Source organism: Pistacia vera, unplaced genomic scaffold (assembly GCF_008641045.1).
Source record: "Pistacia vera cultivar Batoury unplaced genomic scaffold, PisVer_v2 Contig31, whole genome shotgun sequence".
Lineage (NCBI taxonomy): Eukaryota > Viridiplantae > Streptophyta > Magnoliopsida > Sapindales > Anacardiaceae > Pistacia > Pistacia vera.
The window spans coordinates 118031-132931 of NW_022196124.1; the positions used below are offsets into that span (position 1 = coordinate 118031).

Below are 14901 nucleotides of genomic sequence, written 5' to 3' on the forward strand. Positions count from 1 at the left end.
GGTTTAGCTGCTTTTTGTCATTCTTTTCAGATGTTATGAGATTAAGATTGTGATATTGCTATGCTGCATATTTTTGTTTCTTTGCATATATGATATAATTGAACTTCCAAAATTAGTCATTCTTCCTCTACTTCAACTCGAACCCAATGAAACACCGCAGCGTGCCGATATATTTAGATTTGAATGTGGAGCTATGTCTTGTATATGCACAAAATGTTTTCATTGCTTGATTCTGATGGAGTACCATTTGCTTTTTTTCTTTTTTCTGTTTCTGATAGGATAGAGTAATTTTAGCAATCAAAAAAACTGCAAATGGCATTAATTGAATAGTATATACATGAAAATATCTCACTTTCCTACTTTTAAAGTTGTGACACATCTCCCTCAAATCTCCCTTCCAGATTTTGGTGATTACAAATCACTTGAACACCAAGCCCTTCATTCTAATCAAATAACAAATAAAACAACTAGAATAATACAGCTCGTCTGCTAAACGTAACAAGTTGATTAAAAAATTTAGAAAAACCTATGTTTTTACAATTATTTGTGTCTACCTAGTAGTTTATAAGCTGTGGTGATCATGTGTCTTCGCATTGTAGGCTTGTCTTAAATTTCTCAATGGTGCATGATATAGTGTGTTAACAGATTCCACAGATTCCACTGTTAGCTTGGCTGTGGAGAGCTATTTGTCAGGATTTGGAATGCTATTGTGAGCAAAGACCCTCCTTCTGTGCTCTTCTCCTCTTGCCTAGAAGTAATCACTAGAGGCCTTGTCTCAAGTCCATCAGAAGAATTGAGAATCCTGAAGGCAATACAGCAATGTTGCTGGAGTCACATCCGGTAATGACTGACTGCATGCCATTAATGTCTACAGGACATAAACCACCATTGATTCATATGAATTTGTGCAGGTATCTTGCAGTACCCACATGCTGTTCTCTTTTGATTTCATTGTCTGAAATTGAAAACTCTGTGTTACTTCTTATGTCTGACAGTTGAATGCACAGAAATGACATGAGAGACTCACCTGTATTGTTACTGCGTTGCCACGATCTTGCCCCTTGGCCAAGTTTGCTATGGCTTGTGCAGGACCTCCACTTGACATGATATCCCACTAAGATTAACACAACAAAATCATCTTTAACAATCTTTTTACCATTAATTAGATGATCTACCATCGTGATATTGTCAACTGGAAGTGATTATACCTCATTTCGACGAGCTTCATCTCTTAAGAAATCGAACAGAACATGAGGGGATACCGGCAACCAAAAAGAAGAAACTGCACACAAGATCACTCCAAGAGGTTCTCCAGGATCATTCAAGTTCTTCCTGGAAGAAACCCTAATGTCTTCTCCAGTTTTGCCTGAGACCTTGCTCCATGTATGGTAGCTCGACGCACCGATGGCACGACAAAAGCTCCATGTCATTCTCTGTGCCAACTTCAAAATGCTCTTCCTCCCAGCTAGTGTTGCCACACCTAAAGATCAATGAAGGGTTTCAGTTGTTTTCTCAAATACAGACAAAAGAATATAAAAAACAAAAAACAAAAGCAAAAGCAAAATATTCTGAAACTGATATTGACTTACCAGTTGAATCCTTTGTGGGAACGTTAGTTGCCATGAAGAAGACAAGCCTTTCACATTGAAGCTGCAACGTTGCCATCCAATGCCTAGCACCAAAGGCTAAACCACTGCTAACAATTGTCCTATACATGGTGTGAACTGGAGCTTTCTGGCACTCTAAATGTTCCACCCATATCACCTGCACATTTTATCAAACCATAAATGTCATAAATCTTCATCACACAACACAAAATCAATGCATGACTCCATTAATTTTCACCTCTGCACATTATTATTTTTTCTTTTTTTGTTCATTTTCGAGTTGTTATCCCGTGCCTGACCAAAATCAATTCCACATTAGCAATATTTACCGACTAAAACGTTGATAGTTTCCACAACTAAGGGTGGGAAAATGTCGATTCGCCGAACCTAGGGTGGAAAAAATAATTAAGGGAAAATAAATAAATGGAAATAATTACTGTACCTTACAGTGGCCATTTGATTTATCTTCAATGATGCAACCAGATGGACGTTTTCTGCATTTGGCTAAAGATGCATCAATGTTTTCTTCAACTTTGTCAATGGAGACATCGACAATTGCCCACTGTTCAGCACTTATTTGCTTGCAGAATCTAACAAAATAAACTTCTCTTGTTGGCACCATTGGTGTAAGCATTTGCAGCTCTGCAAACATCTGCATCCATCACAATACAAAATTCCATAGCCTTAAATTTTTATTTTTTTATTTTTAACTTAAAATTAGAAGTGTGAATGTGGTGAAAATGTTACACATTTTGAAAAATAAACTATTAGAAAGTGAGTTTTGAAATTAAAAAAAAAAAAGAGCAAACGACATATTCCCATCCGATGTTTAGCGAAATCCTAAGTTGATACCTTGATTACATTTATTCTAGATTTTTACCTTTAAAGTAACGTCGTTTTCTTTATTTTAATAAATTCTTAACTTTTCACTATTGTGTGACGCATGTTAGCACGTTAAAATGCATCAGCGTTTTTTTTGATAGAAGATAGACTCATTTTAGCAAAAAAGGACTCACGTTAATAGCATCTAAACCGGCTGTTTTTGGTTTTTTTAGGCCGATTCTAAAGTTTAAAATCACTTCCAAGACCATTGTTAAACTCTCCATAATCTTCTCTATAAAACTTATACTTTTACTTCATAATCTCACTCACCATTTCTGACTATCTCTAACCGTCATTAACGCTGTTAATTTGAAGGTGGAAATCTAAAATATGTCGTTACTCTTTAAAAAAAAAAAAAAAAAAAAAAAAAATTACTCAAGTGTCATGCAAAACTACAGTTGAAAGGTAGATTCTGGTAAAACGAATTTGACTACTTTAGTTAAAAAGTGCTTTTACCCAAAAGTACTTTTGACAGGAAAAAAGTAAAACAATTAAAAAACGCTAAAATGCAGAAAAGGGAAAACTCCAAGTCGAACTACACAGTTCATGGTTGGACCGCAGAAACGTTTTTTGTTGTTATCCCAAAAGAAGGAAAATGACTCTTCTTTTATGAGATTCGCAATGGCCTGTGTGTAATGATACATTGAAAAAGTTTTTAAGCTATGACTCACCAACTGCACTGCGCCATCTCTGCTAGGACCTTCACCATTGCAGATAACATCAACAGTGGCTGCCTTTGAGATTAAGCCTGGAAACATTGCCTTCCATTGATTCTGCAAACACAAAGAGACAAATTTTCCTGAGAAAATTTTTGAAGAAGGTATGCATAGTTTTTGTTTTGATAGGATTAAATTATATAAGGACTAAATTTTAACCTCCCCTAATCTTTTCTTAAATTGAAAAAAACCCCTTAGTTTTAAGAAATATCATTAATGTCCTTTTCGTTAATGATTTTGTTAGATTTTCAAATAGGTTGGAGCCACAAATGTATTTGGGGGGATGAAATTAGAAAATAAATGTTAAAAAAATATTATATACAACATGTTATAGTATAACCGGCCAATAAAAAAACATCACATCAACATGATGGAATGCACTTGATTTTCTCATTGATTTGTTGAATCAAATTATACGGAAAACTTTTTCCATATTAACAAGTAAAATCTAAAGAAGATTTCATAACAGTACGAAAGTTTGGTGAGATTTTGAAAAGAGTAGAGAGGGTACTTTTGATATTGAGGAAAGGTTAGGGGAGGTCATAGGAATTTTCCAATTCAGAAAATTAAAGATAATAACAGTTAAGAATCAATAGTTTTACCACATCCATGAAACTTTGAACAAGCCTGGGAAGATCAACAAACACAACGCCAGTGTCTCTTGAGGCTTCAATGGATCGTTTTGGCTTGCCGTCGCTCNTATAAATATAAATATAAATTGAATGAGAATTTGATTGGAGTTGAGAGTAGAGAGATTGAGTGGTGTGGAAAAAATGAGAAATTTTAGGGAATATTTATAATGTAGCATTGGGGGAAAATGAAAAAAAAAAAAAACCTCCTCAACCCCCACCCCCCAATAAAAAAAATAGCCAACGGTTATTAAATGCAAATTTTTTATTATGTTTTTTTTAATTTTGTAAAATCTTATTTTAACCCTTATAATTTTTGTCTATTTTGAAAATTTATAGGGGGTTTTGTAATTGTCCAATGGGCTAAAAAAATAAACCAAAAGAGTTTGGGCCCAATCCAAGCCCGGGCCTTGGAGGAGGGCCCAATGAAGGGACCAACCCTCCTCCTTAGGCCTAGTCCCGTTTTGGGACCAAGCTTACTAGGATTGATATTAAGAGCGGATTTTTGGGCCAGGTTTTTGAACCCGATCCCAAATACCCAACGCTAACGTAAACTGATCAGAGGCTTTGGACATCTTAGTTAAAAAAAAAAAGTATTTATAGATATTAAATATATATTGTATACATAATGTTTGGTTTAAATGACTTTTATGAGAGTGAAGATGACTTTTTTCTGTAGATGCTTTTTTAAAGAGTATTGGGGATATTTTTGTAAGAAAAAAAAAAAAAAGATTTTTATTCAAAAGTGCTTTTTGTGTTAAAGCTTCCAAACACCGTAAATCAAGTAGAAGCATCTTAATGTGGAGTAAGTTAACGTGGAGTAACTAAAATTTTGTGTAAAAGTTTTTATTCGATTGATCGTTTTAAAGTCTCGAGGGATTAGTTGAACAGCTGAAGTGTGCACAAATTGGTTCAAATGTTCAATTATAGGGAAAAAAAAAAAAAAAAAAACCTATATACATTTTTAAAGTGTTTTAGAAATTTTTTACAATACTTTTAATTGAATTTACCATATATAATGATAATTGACAGAACAAAATAAATAAAGCAAAACAAAAATAATATTTTACTTCTTTAAAGTTTATATTATTATTTATTTAGAAGTGTCATTAAATTATNTTTGAGTTTAGCATTTTCTATACGTAGTTGTTGTTCTTCAGAGGTCATGGAAGTGTCCCTGCTAGTAGTGGCAGTGCCACAGTTGGGACAACAAGCTTTGTTAATGGCTTCTCTCATGGCTTTGTTCTCATCTCGGAGCTTCTCCATTTCGCCTTTCAACAATGAATTTTCATGGCGTTCTTGTATAGCCTGAAATTATTATTTTCCCCAATGATTAACCATGAAAAATTGACAAATTTTTTACTAAAATTAAACAGAAATAGCTTATTTTATTTACTTTGATTTGTGTTCGACGATTTTGGAACCAAAACTTGACTTGTCTAGGAGCAAGGCCTAATTGTTTGCTCAGTTGCTGCCTTTGCTTCTCATCAGGATGTGGAGACTCCTTGAAAAGCCTGTAATTAAATAAATTAAAGTCATAAAGAACAAAATAATATTCAAAACCACCATTAATGACAAATGAGATTTGAAAAAAAAAAATGCAGACTGAAAATACATCACTTAGATATAAAAAGACAATGCTTTTGTTAAGGAAACTTTGTATTGAGATTCCCATTTTCCATGTAAAAACAAAGTAAAAAGCAAGCTGTATGTCAAAGTTTATCATAAAATTCTGAGTCATCTATCTCCCTTTAGTTTTACCTTTAAGTCACTAACTTTTGTTTAAATCAATTACTATATTTTTTTTTTTTAAAGTACATCGTACATGTAATTAAAGGTATTATTCATTGAAGTTAATGCTTAAATTAATCAATTAAACCTTGTTGAATCAATGCATTGAAGTATAGTATAAACACAGAGAGACAAATACATATAAATTTACGTATGCAGATAAATACAAACAAAAACGAGTACGTAGAAGAAGAAGAAGAAGAAGAATTAAAGAGAGAAAGAAAAGAGAAACATACGCTTCCATTTCTCTGATTTGTTCAGCAGTGTGACGATGATACTTCTTCCTCTTCTTCTTCTTGTTCTTATCTCCATCATCATCTTCATCGTTTTCGCCTCCATCGAACTCATCGTCTGATCTTGATCTTCCGGGGCCTGAGTTTTCGCTACTAATCTCCACTGTTTCTTCTCTTCTCGATCCTCCGCCTCCGCTTCCTTCATCTCCTTCCTCTACCTGGTCATGAGTATTGGCTGGGGAAGCAGCAGCACCCGCATCGCGAAATATGCCAGCCTTTTCGAAAAAACAAAACACGTTAAGTACAAATTAAACAAGAGATACATGACACATAAAAGAAGAAAAGATTGGTGGTGGGTTAATTAAAGTAGAGATGAATTTACTTACGAGACTGAGGGAAAGAGCAGGAGAAGCGAAGAAGTCTTTGGTACGAGAAGTTGGTGGGTTGTTAGACATGTCCACGCCCATGGCAATAAGAGGGTTGGATTTAGGTGATGAAATGGTTGTTTTAAGGAGCGAAAAATGGAGGACAGAAGAGAGAGAGAGACAGAGAGAGAGAGAGAGAGAGAGAGATTGTGGGGTAAGGTTGATTTAAGGATATAAAACAAAATGAACTCTAAAAGAGTAGAAAGAAAGAAATAAAGAAAAGTAAATTAAAATTTTTTTTTTTTCTTTTTGCTCATGCTGCTGCTGCTCCTCCTGCTGCTGATTAAGTGTTTGTTTGGATAGAAAGAAAAGAAAAAAGGGCCGGTAGGGGTTGACTGTTAGATATTGAGAGTGGAAATGTGACGACTCAACTAACTTTTAAACAGTTGAAATATCGAGCTCTCCAACGGTATTTTCAGTTTATATAATACCTATTGGTGGCTAAGCTAAGTTAGCTTGAGCTAGCTAGCCAGCGCGCCTTGTGGCTTGCCCCATTAATGTTAGGGACATGTTTGGCTACAAAGTTTTAATTGCTTTTCTTTGGTATGGTAAGATAACCTTAGAGGTTAACAACATTAACACCTTAATAAAGATAGGTAAACAAACATTTCTCACAACTTCTTTCATAAACATTGACGTGGCAGTTCATAATTGGCCAATTCGTATTTGATCAGGCAGGACTTATTGTTGGACAGACATGACCTATTACGAACTAACCAATTACAAATTAACATGTCGCGTTTCTGAGAGAGAGTTAGTAAGCAGAGTTTTCGAGTGTAGTATCACTGTTAACACCCCATGAGGTTTCAATATTTTATTGGCGCATAGACAAGAGCATTAGGTCAACACCTACACCTCAAACTGTGAGTGACGTTAGGGTAAATTTAGCTATGAGTGATGTTAGTTTAGTAAAAATACTTCAAAGTAATGGAGAAACAGGAAAAAAAAAAAAGTTCAAAACTTGTTCAATGGTATCTATATGTAAAAAGCTATCTCTTACCTTTAAAAAATCTAAATTAAAAAGTTTATATATTCGCTATCTTTTATCTCTTGCTAACAAACAAATCCACACAATCCAAGCCAAACGACAATAACCAGCAACTATGGATTAAACCTCAAAGACAAACATTAGAAGAAAAAAAAAAAAGGAGAATGAGGGCGGTGGTGATAATTTGAGGAAAGATATAGTGATTGGTTTTACAAGTTTTAGTATTTGATAATGTGGAAAGGTTAATCAAATAATCATTATTTTATTTATTTATTCACAAAAAAAATATATTCTTGTATATCGTACATTAAAGAATAATTTAATTAATAAGGAGATAATATATAGTTTACTTTTGTTTTTATTTTGTTTTCATTTTCATAAGTATTTAAGTCAAAATGTAAGATTGTGAACTAAATCGAATAACAAGGTCAAAGTAGACCTTACAAATAAAATATATTGATTTGTTAATTATTTATGCCCTAACTTCACTAAGTTTGGGATGGTGTAAGAGTTGACCTAATGTTTTTTTCTAACGCCCGTGAAACTTTGAAACCTCAAAGAGCGTTGATGTTGTTGATCCAGTAACCTTGTCTATACTAATAGTATTTTCTTTTCTCAAAATTTAACAATGATAAAATCCAAATTTGAATGCATAATAAATATATTATGGGTATGAATTTAATTATTTGATTGTCTAACCTAGGCCAAGGTTTTGTCAAACCTTGGATTTAGAGAAGGAAATGGCTAGCTATATAGTCTTCAAGTTATTCTGATTGAAGTGGTTTCTATTTAATTATTTGAGCCGTCCAAACACTGCCTTAGGATGATTAAGTTTGCTCTATCACTTTTCACACTACGTTACTTTTAATTACCCTAAATTTGGAATCACTCCACCGACCTTATCCAATTATTCCTATGAATAATTATTTAGAATTGAAACTAAAAGATTTTAACTTTAATTGCATTTATTACATATTAAAAGAAATACCTTATATATATATATATATATATATATAAATTTAAAATATGATCAAAAGCATTTCTATAGAGTATTACACAACCCTTCTTAAGCAAAACAATTAAGGAATTTTTAAATATCTATTTAATTTAATAATGAAAAATATAAAAAAATTCTAAATAGAAAAAATAAAAAGAGTTTTTTTCTATAAGCAAATTTTAAGTTTATTTAAAGCGTTAAAATATTAAAAATATCCCCATGTTATTGATAAATTTGACTTGATATTTCATGATATTAAAACTTTTTTTTTTTTTTTGTTATTTAAAATCTACGGGTGCGTTTGGTTTGTTATTTTGGATATGATTTTGAAAATAATATTAGGTAGTTGGATAGGGGAGTATTACGAGGTAAAATTTAAAAATTTATGAAAAAGCCCCTAGGTTTGCTAGTTTAATTAAATACCCTAATATATAAAATGACAAAAACACCCCCACCACCTGCAGTGCCAGATTCCGGCCACCACCGTCGAAATCTGGTCAGAAAATCGTGTTACGACACAGACCAGTCGGATCTATGTCATAGCGCGTAGTTATGGCCTTTTCCGACCAGATCCACCACGGATCTGGCCAGAAAAGGTCAGATCTACGGCCTGTTGTGGCCGCGACGGCCGAAAAATGTCAAAACGATGGCCATCTTTGGTCGTCAGCAACAGCCAAAGATCTGGCCATCGTTTTCGGTCAACGATGGCCAAGATTTGGCCGTCGTTGACCTCAACGACGGCCATTTCTTTGGCCGTCGTTCAAGGCCAGATTAGTGAACTTTCAGTCATTTCTGGTCGACAGGCAGGCCCTTGAACAGATTCCAGCTACCACCAATGGTGGTTGCCGGAATCTGGCAAGTATGGGTCATGTGGGTGTTTTTGATAATTTTTAAACTTTTTTCAGGGTGTATTTGATGAAATTAATAATCTTATGGGGTCTAAAAGTAATTAAAAAAATAGGGTAATATTTCTGGAATAATGTGTCAAACATTATTTGGAGAATAGGATTGGGAATATGGATAAAAATAATAAGTCAAACATACCCTACAAAACTCTTTTACATTTTTCTAATCAGATAATTAATAATTTTTTTTTTCATAAAAGTTCTACTCTATACCCAATTAAGTTTCTACTTAAGTAAGCTCTAATCTCTCTCTTTGTGACCGGATGGTAAACCCCTTAGCTACTGGCGTTAGTTATAACCAAGGGGTACTGTGTTTGAGTAGCAAAGAGAGATACCTACTACATTTGTACAGTTACCTTAATCCATTCAACTTATAAGGTATTCCACAACCTTAAAGATTAGACAATCTCTAATATGAGCTTAGATACCCCAGATACGTTAAAAACAAAAAACTCTACCAAACAAACCCTAATTGAACTTTTCTTAACAAAAGTTCGTTCCCAATTAAGTAAAAATTACTCACATTTGAACTTTCTTAAATTTAATTTTAACAAAAAATTGGTAGCTCTTATGTATAGTCCCGTAGCTTTCAATCATGGACCTCAAAGATTTATTAACTCTCAATTTGGATAAGAAATTAAACCCCGTAAGAAGCAACCACCCATAAAAATGACCTATCGCATGCTGAGGGCGGTTTGAAAAGAAGCGAATTTGAACCACATAAGTGCTTCTAGAAAAAGTCAAATTTTTTTATTTTTTATTTTTGAAATTATAGCATTAATTAATTAATTAATTAACTAATTAGGGGCTACTAATTTAGTCAATTAAACTAACATAATTCATTTCCAATAGTAGAATCAATTAATTGATCATATGGCCAAAGGTAGTGGGTTAATGTCCCAATTATTTAATTTATTAGACTTGAAAGATGATAAAAACTGCTAGTCTTCATTACAGTAACTTTCACCTAATAGTCCTAATGTTCTTAATTTAATTAATTAACTGCAATTTGATATTAATAAATCCTATAGCTACAATTGTTTATCTTTAAAATATACCTAACTGTTGTTTTTTTTTTTTTTCCCAAACACGTCTCTTTAATTTTATATTACTAAATAAATAACACTCGCATAGATGCGTGTCAATTTTTTTTTTTAAAAGAACACTCAATTAAATTAATTGATCCATAACGGCGTCTGTAAGATGCGGGTCAATATTTTACGATGGCAATTTTATTATTCTTTGAAGATAATTTTTTTTTTTTTTTTTTAAAAAAAAAAATGGACTAACATGTTAAATACTATTAGAAATACTAAAGCTAAATTTCATTTCTTTTGAATTTTTCCTTCATATATCAAAAAGTACTAGTCTTGTTGTCATCAATATTTTCTCTTTTTCCTCCCTTTTTTTTTTTATTACCATTTTATTTGCATCCGATTATCTTATACACTAATATTTTAATTTGTTGATTAACCAAGAATTTTCAATGAAATGAACCATTTTTTTAAATCCGAACGAAGTTAATTTCCATAACTCTATACTAAAACATAATAAAAGAGTAAAATGGGAATTCAAGAACTTTTGAGTTCGAATCTCTCTAAGCATTAATAAGAGTAATCACTAGACTCTTATCATATATAGACGTCATAATTCTTATACAATATAAACATTTATTCTGACGGTAAGAATACAATAAAAGATATAATTTCAGTGAATTCATTGCTTACTCATTTTATATTATATTAGTTATAAAATATTTGAGATGAAATCATGGAATTATTTAATTAAAGAAAAATGAAAATAAAAAACAAAGAATCGGCTTGGGGTTGCTAATTGTTTAGCCAAGCCAAATAGCAATAAGCAGCTAAGTTATGATATACGAAGGAAGGTCAAAGTTAAACCTAAGCCCACATTGTAATCTGTGAATGACTGAGGTTTGGTTTGTTGTCTCCAGAGAGAGAACGAGAGAGCTGTTTTCTTATTAATATTTTATTGATTTGTGTTGTGTCTTTATATCATTTATAGGATTGAAAGAAGTGAATGCAATTAATGAATTTGCCTCCAAGCTTTCCCATTGATATCATATATACATATATATTTTTTTTTTCTCCCAACTTGGATACTATTATAAAGTCAATTCTTTAATCCCACTGTGTTATTCTTTACTTTATTTTATTCCGCAACACTTACATCACATATGCACCATAACTTATCATAATTAATTAACATTGATTACAACTGTTTTTAACGTAGATACCCTTTTTTTTTTTTTTTTCCGGTCAGTTTACGTACATCTTAACTAATTCTTCGAGTTTCTAGAATTATTGGTCAGGTAAGAGCTCCGATGACCATCCCTATTAGCAATCGAGAAAAGAATTGAACTGACATTTTGAGTAATACACTCAAAAATCTCTATCGAATCACTCGATTACCCAGATATAGTTTTTAACCTAGATATTATCATCTATAGTACACTTAAAAAAAATTACATTTTATCAATAGGCAAAAAACAAAAATATATAGAAAAAAAAAAGGTATTTTCTTAATAAAAAGTGTTCGTTAATTGATTAAAAAATATATTTATTAATAAAAATATAATTTATATCCATTTTCATTCCCATTTTAAAATAGTATCCTCTTATTGATTCGATTTTTTAAAATATCTTTTATTTATTTGATTCATTACAATTATATATAGTAATAGTAAATAATAATAATAATTTCCTTTCTCTTTTTCTTTTGATTATTCTTTTGAGAACCTACCAAAAAGCAACATAGTAAAGAGGGATTCAATTTTCTTTCCTCCTTGGCCGCATCAAGATATTATTAATTATAATAAAATCGTAAGTAGGGTCAAAAAGATAACAGTACTAATTAATTAATTTGATTACAAGCTGCTTGTTTTTCATTCCTCTTAATCATAAAACGAGGAACCAAAAACGTTTTAGAATCTTTAAAAGAAAAAGCAAAATTTTAGCCATAAACTAATTAATTAACAACTTAATTTATGAGTTATCGACAGAATTAAAGTTGATTTATTGACAATATATTACAAAACAATGAAATATGACCCCAAAAATAAAGGGTTTAATTATTTTTTAAAATTCAACTTATACTTTCGGTATTATATGTTGAAAAGCACCCAAACACACAAAATAAAGAAAAACCAAAAAGTAAAAAGAACACAAGATTTACCCTGAATCATTAAAATTAAGAAACTAAATAAAGTATTCAAATAAAGAATTTAATTAAGTATCAGAACTCTAAAGCAATTACAAAGAATAATGATGGCAACTCACTCTCACTCTCGATTCTTTCACACCCTACGTTTCTCACTATTACATAAAACATATAATAGAAAATCTAATCTCATTTGGGTTTACCTAAATCTAACCCGACCTAAACCCAAATATTAATAAAATGTCACTGTAAGCTGATAATCCGTTGAGGCTAAGAAAAGTATATACAGTATCCAACATTGATTGACCATTGACTGTTTAAAATTTTCGGTGATGGGGAGAGATCATACATTGCATAGATAATTATATATAATAGATGTTGATTAGAGTTAATTAATGCTGAAAACCGGAGGGAAAGAAATTGTATTAAATCCATTGATGCAATAATTAATGAGCCCATCACAATCTATAATTAAAGGTTTTGGTGGCATATAGGTTATGATTAATCTCATCCGCAATTCAAATGTTGTATGAATAATTCTTTTTGTTTGGGTTTTTATGATTTCAATTTAGATTTTTATACGATATGGTAGTTAAGAATGGTAGCTATTATGAAGCAATCACATGGTGTGAACAAACCTAATAAAATTATATTAAATAAATATAAATAAATAAAAATGGAATTAATTGATTTGAAGTTTCTTTTGGATTCCTCTCTGTCTCTCTGTCTCTCTCATTACTTTATCTTTTCTTTGTTGTCATACATTTTTTTTTATGACCAGGGTGTCTGGACCACCTTACGCACAATTCAACTAATCTCTCAGGACGCTAGAAGTATCGGTCGGGTAAGAGCTCCGATGGTCACCACTATTAGCAGTTGTGGGGACTCGAACTCGGGAGACCATGTTAGATTCTCTTCTTACTTTTTTATCATCAAAGGGACTCGAACTTGAGAGACCATGTTAAATCTTTCTTTGCTCTTTCACCATCAAACCACCTAGTAATGGTTTATTTATCATACATTTGCATGCACCTTTTTTGGTCATGTATTAATAAGGAAGGAAGGAATTAGTTAATTCTACAAGCAAAGAGCTAAAGAGGGTAGTTTGCCTTTTCTTAGTTTCAAGTTTTAATTATGCATTACTTATCAACCAAGTTTTGATATAAAAGAAAAGAAAATGTAATGTACTTGAAGGAGATAAAGTGGAAAAGTTGAGAATTTTTGATAAATTTAATGTGGGAAAGGGGTAAAATAGAATGATTATATATGAGAAAGGCTACAAAAGAGAGCTCGACCAGAAAAAAAAAAAAAAGTTAAAAATAAAATAAATTATAATGTATAGAAAAAGTTCACAAAGTGAAGAAATGAAAGTAATTGATATCCATGTTGAAAGTTGACCATCAGTCCATGAAAATTAATAAGTTAAATCTATAACTTGTTCAAATACGTGCTTTGAAAGTAATTGCAAGTGCTGAAATGTAGCTAAAATATTGGAAGCTAAAAGGTAATGATCGAGTATCATTATTGTTAAACCTTAATTAAGATCATAATTACAATCTAATTAAGAAGTTAAGTTAATTAGAATTAACTAGTTAAAAACGAATAAAACAAACCAGTATTTGAGTGCTACATTTGAAAAGAGAGATGGATTGTTCTTTTGTTTACACTTTAGACAACCTAGCTTTATTATTAAAGCATGCAAGTTTTATTTTGTATGGGTGTTCAAACTTAAGCATGGGCGATACTGACTCAAATCAAGATTACAGGAGATTATGCGTGTAATCCATCTTGTAACAACAACTTCCAACCACTGTCAGATAGTATAAAAGGGATGCATCACCTCCGTTTTGAGGTGATTATTCACACAAGCATAGGAAATCATTTAGAGAGAGTTTTAGCTCGTTTTTACATGTTATCCTCCTAGCTTTATTATTAAAGAATGTAAGTTTTAATTTGCATGGGTGTCCAGACTTAAGCATGGCTGGGGCTAACTCAGATCCAGATACGAGAGATTCTGCGTGTAATCCGCCCCGTAACAACAACTATTAACCATTGTCAGACGTTGTGTATAAAAGGGATGCACCACCTCCGTTTTGGGAGGGATTATTCACACAAGCACATGAAATCATTTAGAGAGATTTTTAGCTCATTTTTACATGTTATCCCCTGTAATTACCTTTTGTGTAAAGCAAACACTAAACAATAATATAACAGTGGACGTAGAGTTAATTTAAACCCGCCAAACCACTTTAAACACATCTTGTGTTCTTACATCACGGATTCTCGAATCCGTTCCTAGCTGATTAATCTTAATCACATACATATTCTACCCAGTCATGCCGCGATCGACCAGATATATTTAGTTGTTGCGAGTTTTCATAACAACAATATATATAACCCTCTATTAGATTCAGATAATCTTAAATTTCACTAACTTCAAATGACCTATATGGAAATTTAAATAAAAAACAACGAAAGCAATCTGCAGCAGCTGGCACAAAGACAGTTGTGAGTTGAGTGCATTCAATTAATTAATATCCACCTCTTT

General features: G+C 32.0%; 1 protein-coding gene across 1 annotated transcript; it reads right to left on the reverse strand.

Moving 5' to 3' along the window:
• Positions 1-380: 380 nt before the first annotated feature.
• On the reverse strand, positions 381-6491 carry LOC116136103 (homeobox-leucine zipper protein GLABRA 2). Its single transcript, XM_031421818.1, is given in 15 exon segments — positions 381-634; positions 637-675; positions 678-788; positions 791-877; positions 880-955; positions 1028-1114; positions 1209-1480; positions 1590-1764; positions 2050-2259; positions 3161-3262; positions 3808-3901; positions 4958-5142; positions 5231-5348; positions 5862-6133; positions 6245-6491. Coding segments are annotated over 15 exon segments (1965 nt in total). The 5' UTR covers positions 6326-6491; the 3' UTR covers positions 381-578.
• Positions 6492-14901: the final 8410 nt, after the last annotated feature.